Raw genomic sequence first — 24,212 nt, 5'->3', positions numbered from 1 at the left:
TTATTGAGGTGAGGGGAGCAGTGGGCAGCAGCGGTGGCTGCGCCCGGGAATCATTTTGGTGATTTAACCCCCAATTCCAACCCTTGATGCTGAGTGCCAAGCAGGGAGGTAATGGGTCCCATTTTTGAAGTCTTTGGTATGACTCGGCCGGGATTTGAACTCCCAACCTACCGATCTCAGGACGGACACTCTAACCACTAGGCCACCAAATTCGGATATATGTAAATATCTGCCTCCGACAGGTCTTATGGCCACTTATGTGGACACTTATACTGCCATCTGGTGGTGTCAGAAGAGTATAACATACAATGGAATTTGAGAAAAAAAAAGTGTATAAATAAGAATTAGCATGTCACTAAACATGAAGTACACGTTTGTTACTGTTAGAATAATTGTTTCTAAATGATCACAAAACCTTTGTGTTACATTGAGGGTCTGGTGAGAAGACAAAAGCTGTCTTTGAAACCTACCAAGAGTAAGGCTCGTAAAACTCCACTGTGTGTGTGTGTGTGTGTGTGGGGGGGGGGGGGGGGGGGGGGGGGGGGGGGGGGGGGGGGGGGGGGGGGGGGGGGGGTTCCTGTGTTCTCTCATGTATGGTAATCAACAGAAAGGTATTGTTCTAACCCAGTGGTTCTCAAACTTTTTTTGTCATCCCCCACTTTGGACAAGGGGGAGTTTTCAAGCCCCACCTGCCCCCATCGCCCCAACAGAGCGCTAATGCCAAGCTTTAACATTTTCAAATTTATTGAACATCAAGTTGTATACATTCAAACTCAATAACATAAAATAACATCAAGTTCAATAATAAATAAAATAACTGTGCAGTTGTGGTATAACTTGCATCAAGTTCAATAATAAATAAAATAACTTCTATCAAGTTCTATAATAAATAAAACAAAAGTGTTATAACTTGCATCAAGTTCAATGATAAATCAAAACAAGTGTTATAACTTGCATCAAGTTCAATAATAAATCAAAAAAAGTGTTATAACTTGCATCAAGTTCAATAATAAATCAAAAAAAGTGTTATAACTTGCATCAAGTTCAATAATAAATCAAAAAAAGTGTTATAACTTGCATCACGTTCAATAATAAATCAAAAAAAGTGTTATAACTTGCATCAAGTTCAATAATAAATCAAATAACTTGCATCAAGTTCAATAATAAATCAAAAAAAGTGTTATAACTTGCATCACGTTCAATAATAAATCAAACAAAAGTGTTATAACTTGCATCAAGTTCAATAATAAATCAACCAAAACTGTTATAACTTGCATCAAGTTCAATAATAAATCAAAAAAAGTGTTATAACTTGCATCAAGTTCAATAATAAATCAAAAAAAGTGTTATAACTTGCATGAAGTTCAATAATAAATTTAAAAAAAGTGTTATAACTTGCATCAAGTTCAATAATAAATCAAATAACTTGCATCAAGTTCAATAATAAATAAAATAAAAGTGCCACTTTGCAATCTTTGCAACAAAAAAAAAGGAGGAGCTATGCATTTGGCAAGACAGGGCAAGTGACAGCACTTTTCCCCGGGAGAGCCACCTTGCTTCACTGTGAAACAGCACGGCTGTATGATCAGCTCCCATTTCCTCACACAGTGCAGAGAACAGTCGCACTTTCAGTGGTCGTGTTTTGATCAAATTTACCGCGCTCACAACATCTGTTAAAACCTCATTGAGTTCGGGGCTGAGCTGCCTTGACGCGAGTGCTTCCCGGTGAATGACACAGTGTGTGCCCGTCACATTTTTGTTTCTCTGCAGGCGCTGGCTCTGGCTCGACGACCTTTGAGGTGCGAGTCACAAATGTATATATTTGTGTAATTGTGGTCCACACATTAGCCTGCTACCCATCCGCGCGAAAGTTTGTTCCGCTTAGCCCCGCCCCCATTAGTTACTGTTGCTATGTCTGTCAAACTTTCGCTCCTACCGAGAAATTTAAAGCCTACAGTAAAAATAAGTACCGGTAATTTCCATTTATTTATATAGCGGATTTCACAGACAGAATCACAAAGTGATTTACAGTGTGTATAGAAAATGAAAGCATAGTAAAAAAAAAAAATCTAATAATATAATAATAAAAAAAATTTTTTAAAGTGAAATTTCCTCCCGTTCCTCGCGCTCCACCTGTCATGTCTCTATTCCCCACCAGTGGGGCGCGCCCCACACTTTGAGAAACGCTGTTCTAACCCAAGGACTTCAAAGCGGAGAGAAGACAGGATCTGCCCAATTTCCAGACGAACTCTTTCTGAACTATTTTACGAACTCTTTTTGAACTGACCTTTTCTGTGAATTGTTTACGACCTTTTCTGTGAAAAAATGGCAGTTCATTTGCCAGAATTTTACCGTAAAATTGACAGTTTTTTTTACTGTAAATGACAAAAACCGTAGCACTGTTATTTTTACGGTAGAATTCTGGCGACAGCTTCATTTTATAAAAATTTTACTCTCAATTTTGTGCCAATGTTTAATCCTATGAGACACTGGGGTCAGTTTCAATAAAAATAACTATCACTTATTTCTTAACCATCAAAATTATCAGGAAATTTCACTGAGAGAAAAAAATCTGTAGATTTTACAGTAAAAAAACAAAAACTCAACCTGACAGCTTAATCAGTAGAATTTATTATTTTTACACCAAATTACTGTAAATTAAAAAAACTTCGACCAACCTTTAATTTTACGTTAAAATTCTGGTGAATAAGCAGTCAGTTTTTTTGTTTTTTTAACCATAAAATCTACGGTGGTTGTTTTTACAGTGCATTACTGTAAAGGCAGCTCTTATTTCTACTGTAGATACTTTCTTGCTACTTTTCATTGTTTGCACAAGCAAATCATTCTCAGGAGAACTGAGCAAGTTTTTCCCTACAAATGTCGGTGATTTTTACGGTACAATTCTGCCGACTGAACTTCCGGTATTTTACTGTAAAATTTATTGTTTTTTTTTGTTGAAGTGAAATCTGACTTTTTTTTTTTTTTACAGTGAAAAATTAGACACGTTGGTAAGTACGGCTGTAAAATAAGCCGGCATCGAACCACATGAAATGTAATTTACAGTAATAATACAAACAAAGTTTATTTTAAAGTTTTGAACTCAGCATTTAAAAAAAAAAATAAAGGCTTTTTTTTTAGATATAAATAGTTTTAGCTATTTGGCTGTTCTAGTTTTTATTTTATTTATTATTTGAGGTTGTTTACTCTATGTAAAGTGCTTTTTACAAATAAAATTATATTATTATTACCTGTACATAAAAAAAATTGCAGCTCATCAGTGGCAATTAATTTACTAAAAGAAATTACAGTGGTTTATAAAGCAAATTACTATAAATGGAAGAAACGGTGCCGCTGTTTTTTTATGGTATAAAGCTGACTGTTCAGTTGCCAAAATGTTACTGTAATATTTTCGGGTTTCTTTTTTTTTTTACATTAGATAAAAAAATAATTATGTTAAAATTCAACTGAGCTGCCAGTTTTTTACTGTAAAAAGTTGCAGCTCAGTCGCAATAATTTTACTGTAAAATTGACTGGTTTTTACAGCAAAGGACCTTTGTCCTTTGGAAACAGCGGTGGGGTCCAAAATAAAAGAAATAGGCGTGCAATCTTTTGGCAGAGCGTGCTGAGATACTGTACAAGGGTACAGTGTACAGACGACTCTCCTCAATATTGAGTCCAAATTGAATTCTGTCTCCGTTTAATTCTTTGCCTCTTGTCTTGTTTAATAGATGTCATCAGGTGTTTGAACCTGACAGTTACTTATGGACCAAGCACATCATATCATAAGATGAGTCTTAGTTTTTATTCTAATTAGGGTCCAATAAACCCAAGAGAAATAAAAAAAAGCATGTAAACAAACAGCTTGGGCCTTAAGAGGTTATAGAACTAAGCCAACACCTAAAAATGTAATCTACCGTATTTTCCGGACCATAGGGCACACCAGATTATAAGGCGCACTGCCGATGAATGGTCTATTTTGCATCTTTTTTCATATGTAAGGCGCACCGGAAATGTGTTCCGTGAAAAACCGTATATATATATATATATGTGTATATATATATACATACATATATATATATATATATGTATATATATATATATATGTATATATATACATATATATATATATATACATATATATATATATATATATATATATGTATATATATATACATATATATATATACATATATATATGTATATATATATACATATATATACATACATATATATACATATATATATATGTATGTATGTGTGGGAAAAAAAATCACAAGACTATTTCATCTCTACAGGCCTGTTTCATGAGGGGGGGTACCCTCAATCGTCAGGAGATTTTAATGGGAGCATTCGCATACCATGGTTTATATAGGGCACAGAGTGGGTGGGTACAGGCTGGCCTAGGGGCGTGGTGATTGGCTCATGTGTTACCTAGGAGGTGTTTCCGTCTATGGCGGCATGCTGTGACAATTTCGCTGCGCTTGTTGAGGGATGACAGGTCTGGACGGTAAATAATAAACAGTTTCTCTTTCAAGCATAGGTTGCATCTTTTATTACCACTATTGTAAGGTGTGCTGGATGCAAGAATTTGCCATGTTATTGAATATTCAACATTATTGTCTTTGAGGTCCCAAATGTGTTTGCTGAGTTCTGTGGTATTTCGCAGGTTTTTGTTCCTGAAAGAAGCCTTGTGATTGTTCCATCTGGTTTTGAATTCTCCCTCGGTTAATCCTACATATGTGTCGGATGTGTTAATGTCCTTGCGTGTTACCTTAGATTGGTAGACAACTGATGTTTGTAAACACCCCCCGTTGAGAGGGCAATCAGGTTTCTTTCGACAGTTACAGCCTTTGGAGTCGCTCTGTATGGGGGCCGACGGCTCATTTGCAATTGTTTTGTTGTGGTTTGAGATGATTTGTCGTATATTGTTCATGCAGCTGTAGCTCAATTTAATGTTGTTCTTGTTGAATACTTTTCTTAAGGTGTTGTCTTTGGGAAAGTGTTTGTCAATCAGATTGAGGAATTTGTGTCCAAATTTTCAAAGAGAACGGCCTACGGATCACGATTGAAGCCAACAAGCAAACCGTCAACTTCCTTGACGTCACTTTCAACCTGAGAAATAACAGCTACCAACCATTCACGAAACCCAACACAACACTCCAATATGTGCACCATGACAGCAACCACCCACCCACCACCACGAAAAGAATACCTACCGGAATTAATAAAAGGCTATCGATGCTGTCATCTAGCAAAGCTGAATTTGACCAAGCAACCCCCCCGTACCAAAAAGCCCTTGATGAAAGCGGATACAATTTCACCCTCACCTATGAACCCACGCCAGGAAACCAACCAAAAAAGAACAGAAAACGAAACGACATCATCTGGTACAACCCCCCATACAGCAAAAACGTCTCAACTAACATTGGACACAAATTCCTCAATCTGATTGACAAACACTTTCCCAAAGACAACACCCTAAGAAAAGTATTCAACAAGAACAACATTAAATTGAGCTACAGCTGCATGAACAATATACGACAAATCATCTCAAACCACAACAAAACAATTGCAAATGAGCCGTCGGCCCCCGGACAGAGCGACTCCAAAACCAACAAAGGCTGTAACTGTCGAAAGAAACCTGATTGCCCTCTCAACGGGGGGTGCTTACAAACATCAGTTGTCTACCAATCTATGGTAATACGCAAGGACATTAACACATCCGACACATATGTAGGATTAACCGAGGGAGAATTCAAAACCAGATGGAACAATCACAAGGCTTCTTTCAGGAACCAAAACCTGCGGAACACCACAGAACTCAGCAAACACATTTGGGACCTCAAAGACAATAATGTTGAATATTCAATAACATGGCAAATTCTTGCATCCAGCACACCTTACAATAGTGGTAATAAAAGATGCAACCTATGCTTGAAAGAGAAACTGTTTATTATTTACCGTCCAGACCTGTCATCCCTCAACAAGCGCAGCGAAATTGTAACAGCATGCCGCCACAGACGGAAACACCTCCTAGGTAACACATGAGCCAATCACCACGCCCCTACGCCAGCCTGTACCCACCCACTCTGTGCCCTATATAAACCATGGTATGTGAATGCTCCCATTAAAATCTCCTGATGATTGAGGGTACCCCCCCTCATGAAACAGGCCTGTAGAGATGAAATAGTCTTGTGATTTTTTCCCCACACATACATATATATATATATATGTATGAAATACTTGACTTGGTGAATTCTAGCTGTCAATATACTCCTCCCCTCTTAACCACGCCCCGCCCCACCCCTGACCACGCCCCCGCCCCCCACCTCCCGAAATCGGAGCTCTCAAGGTTGGCAAGTATGATCTAATCTCATACAAACATAATTCAAATAACCACCATAAGAGTGATGCTCACCCAGTTGAGTGCTGCCATCTAGTGGTCGAGTCCAGGCGGTGCGGATCGAGCGGTTGTACGCCTGACTCTTGGACGGCTGGCGGACGACATTCCACAGACGCTCCAGGGGTGCGTCCAGCTCCCCGGCGGCCAAGAAGGCGTGGACTGAAGGCCTGGAGGAGGGTCTGTAGAAGGCCTGGATCCCTCGCTCCTCTCCCTGGTGTCTGCGTGAAGCGAGCAGCCGAGTGTCAAACAAGACCGAGGGCACAGTTAAGTACTTGTCAAGTTGAAAGACCCTCGCCTCCAGCCAGCAGAAGACTTCCCCTTCACCAGGTTGCTCAAATCCCCCGAGGCTGCGAGGCGCACCTGGTGGAGTCGACACCAACAAATGCGTCGTGACGTATTTCATCGCGAAGAAGAAGGCGGCGACTCACCTCAGCCAGAGCGCGGCTGAGCAGGCCAGTGGTGATGTCCTGATAGGTGGTGGAGAGCGAGGAGGAGGAGCCAAAGGAGGTGGCCCGTCGTCGCCGAGTCCAAGCTGGAGGCGATGAGGTCATCAGAGGCTCCCAGGTGGAGGCACCAAGCTCAAGCTGGACATCTAAGAAAGGATCAATTCACCAAATATTTTAGTCCATAGTGGATCTAACATAATAGTGTGAGAGTCCAGTCCATAGTGGATCTAACATAATAGTGTGAGAGTCCAGTCCATAGTGGATCTAACATAATAGTGTGAGAGTCCAGTCCATAGTGGATCTAACATAATAGTGTGAGACCAGTCCATAGTGGATCTAACATAATAGTGTGAGAGTCCAGTCCATAGTGGATCTAACATAATAGTGAGAGTCCAGTCCATAGTGGATCTAACATAATAGTGTGTGAGTCCTGTCCATAGTGGATCTAACATAATAGTGAGAGTCCAGTCAATAGTGGATCTAACATAATAGTGTGTGAGTCCAGTCCATAGTGGATCTAACATAATAGTGTGAGTCCAGTCCATAGTGGATCTAACATAATAGTGTGAGAGTCCAGTCCATAGTGGATCTAACATAATAGTGAGAGTCCAGTCCATAGTGGATCTAACATAATAGTGTGAGAGTCCAGTCCATAGTGGATCTAACATAACAATGAGAGTCCAGTCCATAGTGGATCTAACATAATAGTGAGAGTCCAGTCCATAGTGGATCTAACATAATAGTGTGAGAGTCCAGTCCATAGTGGATCTAACATAATAGTGAGAGTCCAGTCCATAGTGGATCTAACATAATAGTGTGAGAGTCCAGTCCATAGTGGATCTAACATAACAGTGAGAGTCCAGTCCATAGTGGATCTAACATAATAGTGAGAGTCCAGTCCATAGTGGATCTAACATAATAGTGAGAGTCCAGTCCATAGTGGAGCTAACATAATAGTGTGAGAGACCAGTCCATAGTGGATCTAACATAATAGTGAGAGTCCAGTCCATAGTGGATCTAACATAATAGTGTGAGAGTCCAGTCCATAGTGGATCTAACATAATAGTGTGAGAGTCCAGTCCATAGTGGATCTAACATAATAGTGAGAGTCCAGTCCAAGTGGTGGAGACTTAAATGGGTTCAACAGTTGCTAAATGTGCTCACCAACAACTAGTCAAAATGCAGCGTTTACTCACCTTGAGGACCACACACTGCAGGGGGTGAGCGGACATTCAGGTCTTCCTCCAGGAAAGTAGTGGTCTAAAACAGAACGTGGATTTGGTTTATTAAGAGCAGCAGCACCGTGCTCATCCATTAAAAAGTTGTGATTCATAGTAAATAGTCTATACATCAACATGATTTGTCTCCTTAAGTAGGAAAAGAAGTCACAACTTCAGTCCATCCATCCATCTTCTTGCGCTTATCCAAAGTCAGGTCGCGGGGGCAGCAGCCTAAGCAGAGAAGCCCAGACTTCCCTCTCCCCAGCCACTTCGTCCAGCTCCTCCCGGGGGATCCCGAGGCGTTCCCAGGCCAGCCGGGAGACATAGTCTTCCCAACGTGTCCTGGGTCTTCCCCGTGGCCTCCTACCGGTCGGACGTGCCCTAAACACCTCCCTAGGGAGGCGTTCGGGTGGCATCCTGACCAGATGCCCGAACCACCTCATCTGGCTCCTCTCCATGTGGAGGAGCAGCGGCTTTACTTTGAGCTCCTACCTGATGACAGAGATTCTCACCCTATCTCTAAGGGAGAGCCCCACCACCCGGAGGAGGAAACTAATTTCGGCCGCTTGTACCCGTGATCTTGTCCTTTCGGTCATAACCCAAAGCTCATGACCATAGGTGAGGATGGGAACGTAGATCGACCGGTAAATTGAGAGCTTTGCCTTCCGGCTCAGCTCCTTCTTCACCACAACGGATCGATACAGCGTCCGCATTACTGAAGACGCCGCACCGATCCGCCTGTCGATCTCACGATCCACTCTTCCCTCACCCGTGAACAAGACTCCGAGGTACTTGAACTCCTCCATTTGGGGCAGGGTCTCCTCCCCAACCAGGAGATGGAACTCCACCCATTTCCGGGCGAGAACTATGGACTCGGACTTGGAGGTGCTGATTCTCATCCTAGTCGCTTCACACTTGGCTGCGAACCGATCCAGTGAGAGCTGAAGATCTTGGCCAGATGAAGCCATCAGGACCACATCATCTGCAAAAAGCAGAGACCTAATCCTGCGGCCACCAAACCGGATCCCCTCAACGCCATGACTGCGCCTAGAAATTCTGTCCATAAAAGTTCAGAACAGAATGGGTGACAAAGGGCAGCCTTGGCGGAGTCCAACCCTCACTGGAAACGTGTCCGACTTACTGCCGGCAATGCGGACCAAGATCTGACACTGTTTTAACAGGGAGCGGACCGCCACAATCAGACAGTCCGATACCCCATACTCTCTGAGCACTCCCCACAAGACTTCCCGAGGGACACGGTCGAATGCCTTCTCCAAGTCCACAAAGCACATGTAGACTGGTTGGGCAAACTCCCATGCACCCTCAAGCTGGTCCACAGTTCCACGACCAGGACGAAAACCAAACTGTTCCTCCTGAATCCGAGGTTGGACTATCCGGCGTAGCCTCCTCTCCAGTACACCTGAATAGACCTTACCGGGAAGGCGGAGGAGTGTGATCCCACGATAGTTAGAACACACCCTCCGGTTCCCCTTCTTAAAGAGAGGAACCACCACCCCGGTCTGCTAATCCAGAGGTATCGCCACCGATGTCCACGCGATGTTGCAGAGTCTTGTCAACCAAGACAGCCCCACAGCATCCAGAGCCTTAAGGAACTCCAGGCGGATCTCATCCACCCCCGGAGCCTTGCTACCGAGGAGCTTTTGAACTACCTCGGCAACCTCAGCCCCAGAAATAGGAGAGCCCACCACAGATTCTTCAGGGACTGCTTCCTCATAGGAAGACGTGTTGGTGGGATGGAGGAGGTCTTCGAAGTATTTCCTCCACCGATCCACAACACCCGCAGTCGAGGTCAGCAGAACACCATCCTCACCATACATGGTGTTGACATTGCACTGCTTCCCCTTCCTGAGGCGGCGGATGGTGGTCCAGAATCGCTTCGAAGCCGTCCGGAAGTCGTTTTCCATGGCTTCCCCGAACTCATCCTATGTCCGAGTTTTTGCCTCCGCGACCGCTGAAGCCGCACACCGCTTGGCCTGTCGGTACCTGTCCGCTGCCTCCGGAGTCCTATGAGCCAAAATAACCCGATAGGACTCTTTCTTCAGCTTGACGGCATCCCTCACCGCTGGTGTCCATCAGCGGGTTGTAGGATTACCGTCACGACATGCACCAACTACCTTGCGGCCACAGCTCCAGAATTTGAGAAATTGCATCTGAATACTGAACGTGCGCAAAGCTCTCAATTTACCGGTCGATCTACGTTCCCATCCTCACCTATGGTCATGAGATTTGGGTTATGACCGAAAGGACAAGTTCACAGGTACAAGCGGCCGAAATGAGTTTCCTCCGCCGGGTGGCGGGTCTCTCCCTTAGAGATAGGGTGAGAAGCTCTGTCATCCGGGAGGAGCTCAAAGTAAAGCCGCTGCTGCTCCACATGGAGAGGAGCCAGATGAGGTGGTTCGGGCATCTGTTCAGGATGCCACCCGAACGCCTCCCTAGGGAGGTGTTTAGGGCACGTCCGACCGGTAGGAGGCCACGGGGAAGACCCAGGATACGTTGGGAAGACTATGTCTCCCGGCTGGCCTGGGAACGCCTCGGGAAGAGCTGGACAAAGTGGCTGGGGAGAGTAAAGTTGGGGCTTCCCTGCTTAGGCTGCTGCCCCCGCGACCTGACCTCGGATAAGCGGAAGAAGATGGATGGATGGATGGACAAACATTCCCCAGTCCCATCCCACGCCTTCGACGCTAGAATCCCTTAGGGGTGATGGACGGCTGAGCAGCGTTTCAATAGCAGCAACCTGCATCCGTATCCCCCATTCGCTCCCCCCTGTTGCAAGTCTCCAGTTGTATGTTGTAATATGTGTATGTGCTTTACTATGGAGTTTTTTCCTACTCCAGACTGGCCCAAGTGTGTGAATGTGAGTGTGAATGTTGTCTGTCCATCTGTGTTGGTTTTGCAATGAGGTGGCGACTTGTCCAGGGTGTACCCCGCCTTCCGGCTATTTGTAACCTGGGATTGAACCCATGACTATGACTTGAATCGGCTTACCTGTCCTTGGCCATACTGCAGCTGCAGCAGAGTGTTGCCGCTGTTGTAACCTGAAGTTGGTCCAGACGACAAGCTCAGACTTGATCCGGTGCATAAGGTGCTGTTGCTGATCCTGGTCCGACGCCTGGGGTCCTCCTGCCAACACGCGCCAAGGTCACACTCATGCTGATGCCACATGGTAGTGCAGAGGTGAGATATACTGAACCTTCACCTCCGCAGATAAAGCCTGCTGCTGAAGCTTCCTCTTCTCCTCCTCCGTCCTCTCACGTAGTCGTTCCCGGGCCTTTGCGATCTCTGTCATGGCTTCCTCGCGGGCGCGACCGTAATCGCGTAGCAGCTGCTCTATGTCACTTCTTACTGAACCTTGTTCTGTCTGACACCTGGTGACCTCAGGCTTCATCTGCTGCACCTGGTTTTTGTCCTGAGGTGACAAGTGGTAGTCTTTGCAGGGGCTCAGACTTCGAGCTCGACAGTTCACTTGAGATTGCTCTTCTTTCCTTTTCCGCAAACCCTCAACGCTTAAACTATGTCTGAGACCACTGCGTTGTTTGGTCGGGCTGGACGTCGGATGCTCCAGCTCGTCCGCGGACCTCGGCGACATCATCTTGAGGAGCGTGTCTGTCTCTCCACGGCCGTAATGCAGCTTGGCCTCGGCGAGCTCCACGGTCAGCGGAATGGCGTTGGCGCTGAGGTTGACGGAAGCCATCACCTGCTCTCTCTCCCTCCTCAGCCTCTCGATTTCCCTCGACCGTAAGTCAGACTGCATCGCCGAGTTAGAGGCATAACTAGAGCACCTTGATTGCTGTAGGGTGATGCCTGACCAGTTGGTGAACTTGTTGTGCATGGGAAGGTCCTCGGGCACTTGCTCCTGACAGACGGACACGGTTGCAAACGGTTTGGTGTTCAGCAGGATGTCGGTGCTGCACTCGCTCGCTGTGAGTGATGCCGCGTCATCGGTTCTGTCGATGATTGGAGAACGAGCACAGGCACGGTCACAGGGCACAACTTCTGATCCCTGCCAGGTTGTATCAGGTTTGCTATGAGATTGTTTGATGGGAGCACTGACAGAGAGGTATTTCGGCGGGGAAAAAACAGATGTGACACAGTGTCGTTTGACTTGACAATGGGCGTTCCCTTTGTCTTCATGATTAATAGTCCTCTTCTCCAGTGACCAGCAAAGGTTTGGGGAGCATTCTTCCGAGTCTTTGAGGCTAATTTTCCTGATCATCTCCAGTGATTCTGACGTTTCTGAGCAAACGTCACAGTCTGGTTTTGGCTTTAATGAAACAGATGACGACCTGCAAGAAGATTTAGTAAAGCTATCCTCATCTGAGGCATAGTCCTTTTGACCATTCTTTCCTCTCTGCGTGACCCGCTGCTGAACCTCCACGGTGAGTATCGGGGATGAAGCCCGATCTGTGAAGTTAACTGCTTTTTTTGATGTAGAGTTCTTTACAGGTGGGATTATGTGGCTTCCGTTTGATCTGCACCTGTTTTCAGTATGATAGACTGGTGTCTCAGCAAGCATGCAGTTATTTGTGCTTCTAGAAGGAGCAGATCTTAGCATCCTCCGACATCCAACAGTAGCGTTACCAGATTGCAAGACAGGCCTTTTAGGCTCTGTTGTAGTCAGCATATTGTCATCAGTCTCAGTTTTCACCACCTCAGCTCCTATCACTCTCAACGTCACGGTAAGCTCGTGACTTTTGGACCTCTGATGGCCTTCTGTGTGTGCTCGTATCAAAGGTATTTCAGTTTGTATCCCGACATCCATAACCGTTTCAGTGGCGCAATCTTTTTTGGTATGGTCTTCAGTCCAACTGTGGCTGATATTTGAGAGGGCTGCACTTCTTCGTAGATTCAACATGCGACCTGTTCTCATTCCCTGGACATCTCCCAGCAGGTCAGAGGTGCTGTGGATCAATTTCGAGAGGTGAACTGACATGCTTTCCATACTTGTCCACGTCGAGGACTCGTTTATCCCTTCTTTGGTTTTTGGTACATCTGTGTGGCTTCTTTTGTGACGCTCCTTTCTTTGTGGAGCTCGGTTTGTTTGAATAGGCGGTAGGACCAACCCGGTCTGAGTGGCTTGCTCATTGGTACTTCTTTGGCTTGACTCTGGGTCAGATGAGTAGGAAAACATTTCATCCACATGACAGGAGTTGGTAACAAAACCTTTTGGTACATGGTCACTGGATGAGGTGGTGTAGACTGTTGGATGAGATGAGCAAGGACAGGCTGCTGAGTGTAAGGTTTTGTTGGTTTGGTTTTTATAGTCCTCAATGCTGCTCAGCGTGCTGGAAAGCACCTTGCTGGTGGCATAGGTGCTCAAATGGGAAATGTAGGGAGAGTTCTGCCTGTTTAAGCCGTTATCAACGCTAGAGCACCTCGTTATGCGTTTCTCGGTACTGGTTAAAAGCGGGGATTTATAGGATAGGTCGGCGGCACTTCCGAAGGCGGGGTTCTTGCAGCACTGAGGGCGCTGCTCGCCATCTTGCCACTGACGAATGAAAGGGTTGATGTCACTTGATGCGAAATGCATGAGCGCATTATTCATAGTTTTTTCTACATTTGCCCTTGGTGGCAATGCTTGTAGAGGTAATGAGAGTCTTTTTCGGAGTAATACAGCATCCTTTATTGTCTCCATTTTAGACTTCACCTTGGAATTATTTCCATTCAACTGCTTCTTCGGTCGAAGCTTAAGCTGCGTAGTGGTTTGGTCTTGGTCTTCATCTGATGACTTACAAGAGGAATCAGAAGACGAATGAGGCTGTATCTTGGACCGCCTAAACCTTTTGGACTTGCTGTTTTTAAGCATACCTGCTGGACAAAAATCTGTTGTTCTGATACTCTTTTCATCTTCTAACACGGCAAAGCTCTCTGGGATGTGCGCTTCAGATCGCTTGGTCGACGCTTTGCCTTCACATTTAGAAGCTAATTTTGAGGTCCCGGAATCCAAAGTCCCAGAGCAGCCTACTCCTCTGGAACAATCAGTCACCTCAACAAAAAGCTCATTTGTTATATTTTGTTGACTTGTGTAATCGTTCTGCACCTCATTTCTTGTTGTTCGGAAGATGCAGCTGCCGGAGATGTCATGGTCAGTTGGGTTTTTATCAGAATTGGTTGATGTAGAGTCAAAAGATGTCTTTGCATGATCCACCAACAGGAGTATGTTGTTGACCACACCTTTCGCTTCATGGCTTCTGTCATCTCGCAGTCGGTTTTGTGATATCCCGGCTGCCAGGCTCTGACTACAGTAGCTTCTGTTGTTGCTAGTCAACGACATATTCGAGTGTTCTTTTACCACTTCTGAGATTCTCAGGTCAATGGCGCTGCAAATGGCTTCAGCCTGACAAACATGTTTCCTTCTGGTGAAGTCGATTCGAGAACCCGCCTTTTGCTCTACTGCAAAATCCAATTCCTCATCTCTTCTCAGAGAAGAGTTGTTCTGAGAGTGAAGCCCACAGTCCTCAAACGACCGAGGCATGTCATTAGAATCCGGCGATATAATTCCATCTGCTGCCGCATTATGTTTTTCTTTGCAGTTGCAAGAGTTACTGTTGTTATCATCAGACCAGGTGTTTTCCTGGTTGCTAATTAGAGAAGGGCTTCTTTTTGGAATTTTTAGGCTACCTGGGAAAGCCTCCTGCTCATCCTTGTTCCTCTTCCTGGAAGATGATTCCCACTGAGGTGAATGGTTGGCCTTGTCATCTTTGGTTTCTGTGTCTTTCAGTGATCCAATTCCTGTTCCATATGCATTCTTCCCCAAATCAGACCGCAATGATTCTGCTGCACAGTTTAAATTGCATGATACTTCATCTTCAGGCGATGCTGTGAGGCACGCATACACTTTGCTTTGCTCAGTAGGGTTTGCTAAACGATGCAATTCACCAGCAGTGGGCATGTCAGCGTCACAACAGGGCATTGGACCGCAATCTTTGAACTTAGTATCCAATATGGCGGAAGATGGCCATTTGTCTGACTGTTCTTTCTCTGGTATCAAACTTTCTCCTGAAGTCTCATGCAGTTTTAAACCTCCAGTGCGAGTAGATTCTGAACCGCAATCTACAGATGAGCACATAGCATCGGAAAAGCTGCCAATGTTTTTTTCTCCCTGACGTGGATATGTTAAATCTTTGCAGATTCTGGTACTATCCACTGAAACAGAAGCAAACTGAGCATCCGTAAGCGGCGGCAGGTTTTCAGACCCCTCGTTACCGTCAATCAACGATTGGACGACCCCTTTCTCTCCCAAACGTTGAAATGAAGTGTTTTTAGAGGAGCCTTGCTGGTTCCAGTCCATCTCTGTCGTAATAAGCTTTGGTTTTTGAGAACTGCCGCACTGTTTAACGCAGGAGTGTGGCGGATCAGTCACCAATGAGTATGTTGGAACCACTTTTTGGCAGAAGCTCTTCCTTCCAAAGTTTTTATTCTGTCGGCAATCCGCAACCAAAGAGTCTTTGGACATCTCGCTGGCTTCACTCTCAGGCTCGCTCTCTTCACGTTTCAACTGCTCCGCGAGAGCCGTTGCATAGGCCGACGATAAAGAATCGAGAGAGAAAAGACTCTCAGGATCTGACGCTTCTCCCTCCTCTCCTGATGCGCCTTCCTCACATCTGACCAATCCCTGATGTCTCTCTACCCATTTGCTGGTCTGGATGGTCTCAGTGCTGTTCCACCGCCGCTGCCCAACACCTTCGATCAGACTCTCGTGTTCAAGCTCCTCGCACGAGACAGCTGCTTTAATGCTACTTGCGCTCCTCATGCTACTATCTTCATGGCTTGTATCTCTCGAATGCCTCCAGTGAAAACGATGCCTCTCAGAGTTGGGCTCTCCACCTGGCGGCGGTTCTCCGGACATTTTGGACATAGCAGGTTTTACCTCTGGCGCCACAAAATTAGTCAGTCCTTCTCTGTTGTCCCATGAATGGGATCGGCCTAAACAATTTTGAATGTTTGTTTTGGATCCTTCGTTTTCTTTGCCAAGAGGCTGCATTGGAGGTCGAAGTGGCATCTTTGGTGTCGCGGGTACGCCTGATCTGTTTTTAAAAGACAAGTCTCTTTGCGGTAACAGTGGTTTACGTAGCTGATCAGGTGTCTCCTCCTTACTTGTTAGTACTACATTTTCAGAAGATCTCCCTTTTCCTTGGTGTAGTCTTGAGGGGAGAGCCCCAGAACAACTCTGGGTCCTTTCCCAATTGAGGCACTCGTCCGAAACCCACCTCCTGCTGCTTAAGCATTGAAAAGAAGTGTTCGAAGTCAGCTCTGTGGATTTATTCCTTTTGAGAAAATGTCTGTTGAAGAGAGAAATTGGTATCAGTAACATTCAATAACTTATAGCGTGTCATTGGGGTGTAACTATACGTGTATTTGTATTGAAACGTTTCGGTAAGGGGGGTTCGGTTTGGTTCGGAGGTGTACCGAACGAGTTTCCACACGAACATATAAAGTAGCCGCCCGCCTAAGCTAAAGTCTTAACAAGCTGCTCCGCTTCCTTCTGCCTGTCTCTGTCACAGCACCCAGCATTGTCCCACCCACACAACCATCTGATTGGTTACAAACAGAGCGGTAACAGCCAATCAGCAGTGCGTATTCAGAGCGCATGTAGTCGGTGCCTAGCGTTTAGCAGGTAATCATCAGGCTGCGGACTCTCCCCAAATTATAATAAACACCCCCCCAGTCAACTACGAGTATCATCACTATGAGCCCGTTGACCTTCTAGAAATATAAACGGCAGCTTCAGCTCGCTCGCAGTCCTGGCTTGAGGTGAAGGCTAATTCGCTTTTAGCGTAACGTTAGCTAATTTTTTTTGCGGTGTGTGTGTGTGTGTGTTACGGACAGCAAAGCCCTGTCTGTCTGTTATATAATTTAACATTTACATAATAAAAATCTCCGTGTATGGTGAGGATGGTGATTTGCTGACCTCGACTGCGGATGTTGTGGATCGGTGGAGGGAATACTTCGAAGACCTCCTCAATCCCACCAACACGTCTTCCTATGAGGAAGCAGTGCCTGGGGAGTCTGTGGTGGGTTCTCCTATTTCTGGGGCTGAGGTTGCTGAGGTAGTTAAAAAGCTCCTTGGTGACAAAGCGCTGGGGGTAGATGAGATCCGCCCGGAGTTCCTTAAGGCTCTGGATGCTGTGGGGCTGTCTTGGTTGACAAGACTCTGCAGCATCGCGTGGACATTGGGGGCGGTACCACTGGATTGGCAGACCGGGGTGGTGGTTCCTCTCTTTAAGAAGGGGAACCGGAGGGTGTGTTCTAACTATCGTGGGATCACACTCCTCAGCCTTCCCGGTAAGGTCTATTCAGGTGTACTGGAGAGGAGGCTACGCCGGATAGTCGAACCTCGGATTCAGGAGGAACAGTGTGGTTTTCGTCCTGGTCGTGGAACTGTGGACCAGCTCTATACTCTCGGCAGGGTCCTTGAGGGTGCATGGGAGTTTGCCCAACCAGTCTACATGTGTTTTGTGGACTTGGAGAAGGCATTCGACCGTGTCCCTCGGGAAGTCCTGTGGGGAGTGCTCAGAGAGTACGAGGTATCGGACTGTCTGATTGTGGCAGTCCGCTCCCTGTATGATCAGTGCCAGAGCTTGGTCCGCATTGCCGGTAGTAAGTCGGACACGTTTCCAGTGAGGGTTGGACTCCGCCAAGGCTGCCCTTTGTCACCCATTCTGTTCATAACTTTTATGGACAGAATTTCTAGGCGCAGTCAAGGCGTTGAGGGGATCTGGTTTGGTGGCTGCAGGATTAGGTCTCTGCTTTTTGCAGATGATGTGGTCCTGATGGCTTCATCTGGCCAGGATCTTCAGCTCTCACTGGATCGGTTCGCAGCCGAGTATGAAGCGACTGGGATGAGAATCAGCACCTCCAAGTCCGAGTCCATGGTTCTCGCCCGGAAAAGGGTGGCGTGCCATCTCCGGGTTGGGGAGGAGATCTTGCCCCAAGTGGAGGAGTTCAAGTACCTCGGAGTCTTGTTCACGAGTGAGGGAAGAGTGGATGGTGAGATCGACAGGCGGATCGGTGCGGCGTCTTCAGTAATGCGGATGCTGTATCGATCCGTTGTGGTGAAGAAGGAGCTGAGCCGGAAGGCAAAGCTCTCAATTTACCGGTCGATCTACGTTCCCATCCTCACCTATGGTCATGAGTTTTGGGTTATGACCGAAAGAACAAGATCACGGGTACAAGCGGCCGAAATGAGTTTCCTCCGCCGGGTGGCGGGGCTCTCCCTTAGAGATAGGGTGAGAAGCTCTGCCATCCGGGGGGAGCTCAAAGTAAAGCCGCTGCTCCTCCACATGGAGAAGAGCCAGATGAGGTGGTTCGGGCATCTGGTCAGGATGCCACCCGAACGCCTCCCTAGGGAGGTGTTTAGGGCATGTCCGACCGGTAGGAGGCCACGGGGAAGACCCAGGACACGTTGGGAAGAAGGAATGTATATTTTGTTGTTTTCTTACTGTACTGAAAATGAACCGAACCGTGACCTCTAAACCGAGGTACGTACCGAACCGAAATTTCTGTGTACCGTTACACCCCTAGTGTGTCATGTTTTATTAAGCCAGTGTGCTTACCTGAATATTGGAGTGTGCTGTGGGTAGAGTCGAGACACAAGGTCCGCTGAGAAGGAATACCTCCGGGGAACAAGTTCTTTGGGCTTCACCGGGGGCCACTCAGGGGTGTCTAATCCAGGTGGCAAGGCCTTTTCCAGACGCTGCAATTCCCGCTTGGCTTCCAACAGATGGCGCTTACGGGCGATTCGCTCCAGCTGGAACTGCAGCTTTTTCCGGCGGAGGCGGCTCTCGGCGCGGCGCAGCGCGTGATGCTTCAGTAACTCCTCCTGGACGGCTTTCTTCCTGGCCCCGACAATTAGGGACGGACAGCCCGGAGTCTGATTGTCGGACATAAGCCGCGTCAGCTGCTCCAGAAGAGGGTCAGTTTGAACCCCAAACTCCTGGGTGACTTTCTGCTCCACTTCTAAGCAGTGACATTTCTCCTGCAGGATCCACTGGTGGACTTCAGAGGGACAACAAGAACTCAGGACTTGCAGGAGACAATTTAACAATGACAACCAGAGGTGGGTAGTAACACGCTACCTTTACTCCGTTACATCTACTTGAGTAACTTTTGGGATAAATTGTACTTCTAAGAGTAGTTTTAATGCAACATACTTTTACTTTTACTTGAGTATATTTATAGAGAAGAAACGCTACTTTTACTCACGTGATGTTTGACTCCGTTTCACCAATCGAATACAGTCACTGGTGACGTTTGACTCCGTTTCACCAATCGAATGCAGTCACTGGTGACGTTTGACTCCGTTTCACCAATCAAATACAGTCACTGGTGACGTCTGACTCCGTTTCACCAATCAAATACAGTCACTGTTGACGTTTGACTCTGTTTCACCAATCAAATACAGTCACTGGTGACGTTTGACTCCGTTTCACCAATCAAATACAGTCACTGGTGACGTTTGACTCCGTTTCACCGATCAAATGCAGTCACTGGTGACGTTTGACTCCGTTTCACCGATCAAATGCAGTCACTGGTGACGTTTGACTCCGTTTCACTAATCAAATACAGTCACTGGTGACGTTTGACTCCGTTTCACCAATCAAATACAGTCACTGGTGACGTTTGACTCCGTTTCATCAATCAAATACAGTCACTGGTGACGTTTGACTCCGTTTCACCGATCAAATGCAGTCACTGGTGACGTTTGACTCCGTTTCACCGATCAAATGCAGTCACTGGTGACGTTTGACTCCGTTTCACTAATCAAATACAGTCACTGGTGACGTTTGACTCCGTTTCACCAATCAAATGCAGTCACTGGTGACGTTTGACTCCGTTTCACCAATCAAATACAGTCACTGGTGACGTTTGACTCCGTTTCATCAATCAAATACAGTCACTGGTGACGTTTGACTCCGTTTCACCAATCAAATGCAGTCACTGGTGACGTTTGACTCAGTTTCACCAATCAAATGCAGTCACTGGTGACGTTTGACTCCGTTTCACCAATCAAATACAGTCACTGGTGACGTTTGACTCCGTTTCACCAATCAAATGCAGTCACTGGTGACGTTTGACTCCGTTTGACCAATCAAATGCAGTCACTGGTGACGTTTGACTCAGTTTCACCAATCAAATGCAGTCACTGGTGACGTTTGACTCCGTTTCACCAATCAAATGCAGTCACTGGTGACGTTTGACTCCGTTTCACCAATCAAATGCAGTCACTGGTGACGTTTGACTCCGTTTCACCAATCAAATACAGTCACTGGTGACGTTTGACTCCGTTTCACCAATCAAATGCAGTCACTGGTGACGTTTGACTCCGTTTCACCAATAAAATACAGTCACTGGTGACGTTTGACTCCGTTTCACCGATCAAATGCAGTCACTGGTGACGTTTGACTCCGTTTCACCAATCAAATACAGTCACTGGTGACGTTTGACTCTGTTTCACCGATCAAATGCAGTCACTGGTGACGTTTGACTCCGTTTCACCAATCAAATGCAGTCACTGGTGACGTTTGACTCCGTTTCACCAATCAAACAGAGCCAGGTGGTCACATGATTAACTGCACATACAGTTTCAGCGGCAAACAACAACAAGCTTAAGCTTACATGAACTCAACATCAAATTTGAGGAAGCACATGGCGGTAAGTAACATTAGTAGTAGAGATGAGCGGTTTGCGGACACAACCGCGGAGTCCGCGGATTATCCGCGGGTCAGGCGGTTGAAATAAAAAAAAAAAAGATTTTATCCGCGGGTCGGGTCGGGCGGTTGAAAAAAAAAAAAAAAAAGATTTTAAATAGATTCAGGCGGGTGGCAGTTAAACCAATTGGTAAATATATATACATAGTTAAATGTTGTTACCCACATACGAAAAACGAGCTGGCACCTGCAGCATATGCCACAACAGAAGAAGATGGACACTTTTACGGAGCGGAGAAGGGACGCCTCGCCGGGGTCCGGGACCGAGGCCCCTTCCCCCGAGAGGGCCCCACCGGGAGCCGTAGCTGAGGTGATCCGCGAGAAGGGCCCGACGCACGTCCAGGGTCACCACCGCGCCCACCGCACCGACACCCCGCCTCGTCGCCGCGGCCGGCGTCACGCGCAGCAGGTAAGCAGCTTACCTGCCCGCCACCCCCGTGGCCGGGGGCTCGTAACAGGGGTCACTCCGCGCGCTCCGCCCGCGCAGCTTACCTGCCCGCCACCCCCGTTGCCGGGGGCGCGTAACAGGGGTCACTCCGCGCACAGTGCGCTCACGAAAGGGGTGGGGCTCACCCTGGTGAGCCGAGTGGGCCACTTTTGGTAAGCAGAACTGGCGCTGCGGGATGAACCGAACGCCGGGTTAAGGCGCCCGATGCCGACACTCATCAGACCCCAGAAAAGGTGTTGGTTGATATAGACAGCAGCTAGGACGGTGGCCATGGAAGTCGGAACCCGCTAAGGAGTGTGTAACAACCCACCTGCCGAATCAACTAGCCCTGAAAATGGATGGCGCTGGAGCGTCGGGCCCATACCCGGCCGTCGCCGGCAGTGAGAGCCGCGAGGGCTAGGCCGCGACGAGTAGGATGGCCGCCGCGGTGCGCACTGAAGCCTCGGGCGCGAGCCCGGGTGGAGCCGCCGCGGGTGCGAGGGACATCGCACCTCCACGCAATTGGAGGTGCGCTCAGCGCGGCTCCCAGATGATTGCGCACTGGTGTGCATCTGGGCCGTGACAGCGTGGCACGCATTGAATGTCTCTGTTGCATTGGATCAGTCTCCTTTCTTTAACAGGCAAAAGCTTTATAACCTCACTAATGCCTTGCATCGTCTATATTAGATATATAACAACGGGCGGGTGCGGTTTTGATTAAATGTTAGATCGGGTGGATGGCGGATGGTTGACGACTTTTGTGATGCGGTTGCGGATGAAATAATTGCCTATCCGCGCATCTCTAGTTAGTAGATATTTTGGCTGTCACCGTAGGCTGATGTTAGCTTCCCTGCTATGAATCACTGTCAAATGTACATCGTGTGGGGACATTTATTAACGCACTGCAGCCTCATAGACAGACAGACACACACACACACACATACACACACACACGCACAGTTGCACACACACTCACGCATGCATACAAACACCAATCAGAAGTGCACAGTGTGTTCTCAGGTGCAGTCCACACCTATCAGTTTATGGTTTGCGTGAAGGCTAACTTGTTATTTTCCTTCGTAATCTCTGCCTACTGAGCCTATGGTGCTGTTAAGTTATTGTGGCTCAATTTGCCTTATTTTTTTTAATGTTAATGTATTATTATTGAATATATATTATTGTTTTAGTTGCTTAAGAGATATTCCCGGCTCTGCATTTGCTCATTGCTATTTTTATGTTTTTGTGCATTATTTGTTGCCGTCATCATTAAAGGAACAGGTTACTCATCAGTTACTCAGTACTTGAGTAGTTTTTTCACAACATACTTTTTACTTTTACTCAAGTAAATATTTGGGTGACTACTCCTTACTTTTACTTGAGTAATACATCTCTAAAGTAACAGTACTCTTACTTGAGTACAATTTCTGGCTACTCTACCCACCTCTGCTGACAACTGGTCAATCTTACTGTCACTGTGCTGCTGTCGGATGAGAGCCTGATCCCTCTCCAGCTCCCGTTCAGCCCGCCTCTGCTCAGAACTCATCTCCTGGCGCAAACCCTCCACGTAGCGCTGCTGCTGGTCTACACGCTGCCTGGCAGAGGACTCCTCGCCTGGCTCGCCTTGGACCTTTGCTTGAGCTTCCTCTCTGCTGTTAAAAGAGAAGGAACTCAAACTCGCTGATGCTGGAACTTGTTAAGTCGCTCACTTTGAAGTCAGTAATCACCTTAGGTTAGGAGTCTGAGGGCCAAATTCAATGTTGGTGCAGGTCATGCCACCTTCACTCGCCTGAGAACAGAGACGTACATTTATAAACCGACATTCAGTGTCCGGAAAAGCCTTAGACTTCACAGTTTGATCCGCACGTACCCGCCTGCGCTCCCGGAGGGCGGCTGCCTCTGCCGGGTGGTTGAAGCGAAATTTATGAACCCCTCCCAAAGTGATGACCGTTCCTAGAGACAGACTTAGATGAGTCGTTTGGACCTTTATTACAAACCCCCAAACCAGTGAAGTTAATGGTAAATAAAAAGAGAATACAACGAATTCTTTTCAACTTATATTCAATTGAATAGACTGCAAAGACCTCAGGAAGGGGAAGCAGTGCACTACCAACACCGTGTATGGCGAGGATGGTGTTCTGCTGACCTCGACTGCGGATGTTGTGGATCGGTGGAAGGAATACTTCAAAGACCTCCTCAATCCTACCAACACGTCTTCCTATGAGGAAGCAGTGCCTGGGGAGTCTGTGGTGGGCTCTCCTATTTCTGGGGCTGAGGTTGCTGAGGTAGTTAAAAAGCTCCTCGGTGGCAAGGCCCCGGGGGTGGATGAGATCCGCCTGGAGTTCCTTAAGGCTCTGGATGCTGTGGGGCTGTCTTGGTTGACAAGACTCTGCAGCATCGCGTGGACATCGGGGGCGGTACCTCTGGATTGGCAAACCGGGGTGGTGGTTCCTCTCTTTAAGAAGGGGAACCGGAGGGTGTGTTCTAACTATCGTGGGATCACACTCCTCAGCCTTCCCGGTAAGGTCTATTCAGGTGTACTGGAGAGGAGGCTACGCCGGATAGTCGAACCTCGGATTCAGGAGGAACAGTGTGGTTTTCGTCCTGGTCGTGGAACTGTGGACCAGCTCTATACTCTCGGCAGGGTCCTTGAGGGTGCATGGGAGTTTGCCCAACCAGTCTACATGTGTTTTGTGGACTTGGAGAAGGCATTCGACCGTGTACCCCGGGAAGTCCTGTGGGGAGTGCTCAGAGAGTATGGGGTATCGGACTGTCTGATTGTGGCGGTCCGCTCCCTGTATGATCAGTGCCAGAGCTTGGTCCGCATTGCCGGTTGTAAGTCGGACACGTTTCCAGTGAGGGTTGGACTCCGCCAAGGCTGCCCTTTGTCACCCATTCTGTTCTGAACTTTTATGGACAGAATCTCTAGGCGCAGTCAAGGCGTTGAGGGGATCTGGTTTGGTGGCTGCAGGATTAGATCTCTGCTTTTTG

At 47.0% G+C, this 24,212-nt stretch overlaps 1 protein-coding gene across 4 annotated transcripts in view; it reads right to left on the bottom strand.

Annotated features, from left to right (window-relative positions):
* stard9 (StAR-related lipid transfer (START) domain containing 9) overlaps positions 1–24,212 on the bottom strand; it is a 160,536-nt gene that overhangs the window by 2,519 nt on the left and 133,805 nt on the right. For 3 of the 4 annotated variants that reach the window (XM_061969195.1, XM_061969196.1, XM_061969198.1), the window contains 10 exons: positions 23,092–23,174; positions 22,949–23,010; positions 22,692–22,873; positions 18,644–19,085; positions 11,281–16,369; positions 11,076–11,210; positions 8,046–8,109; positions 6,832–6,995; positions 6,699–6,763; positions 6,419–6,621 (listed from right to left, as the gene is read on the bottom strand). In XM_061969195.1, the coding sequence (XP_061825179.1) occupies positions 6,419–6,621; positions 6,699–6,763; positions 6,832–6,995; positions 8,046–8,109; positions 11,076–11,210; positions 11,281–16,369; positions 18,644–19,085; positions 22,692–22,873; positions 22,949–23,010; positions 23,092–23,174 (6,489 nt within the window). The remainder of the gene's footprint in view (positions 1–6,418; positions 6,622–6,698; positions 6,764–6,831; positions 6,996–8,045; positions 8,110–11,075; positions 11,211–11,280; positions 16,370–18,643; positions 19,086–22,691; positions 22,874–22,948; positions 23,011–23,091; positions 23,175–24,212) is intronic. The other variant, XM_061969197.1, reaches the window with a different exon arrangement.

The sequence above is a fragment of the Nerophis lumbriciformis genome, linkage group LG08, assembly GCF_033978685.3.
Source record: "Nerophis lumbriciformis linkage group LG08, RoL_Nlum_v2.1, whole genome shotgun sequence".
Lineage (NCBI taxonomy): Eukaryota > Metazoa > Chordata > Actinopteri > Syngnathiformes > Syngnathidae > Nerophis > Nerophis lumbriciformis.
This window is presented reverse-complemented; position numbering and strand designations above follow the sequence as displayed.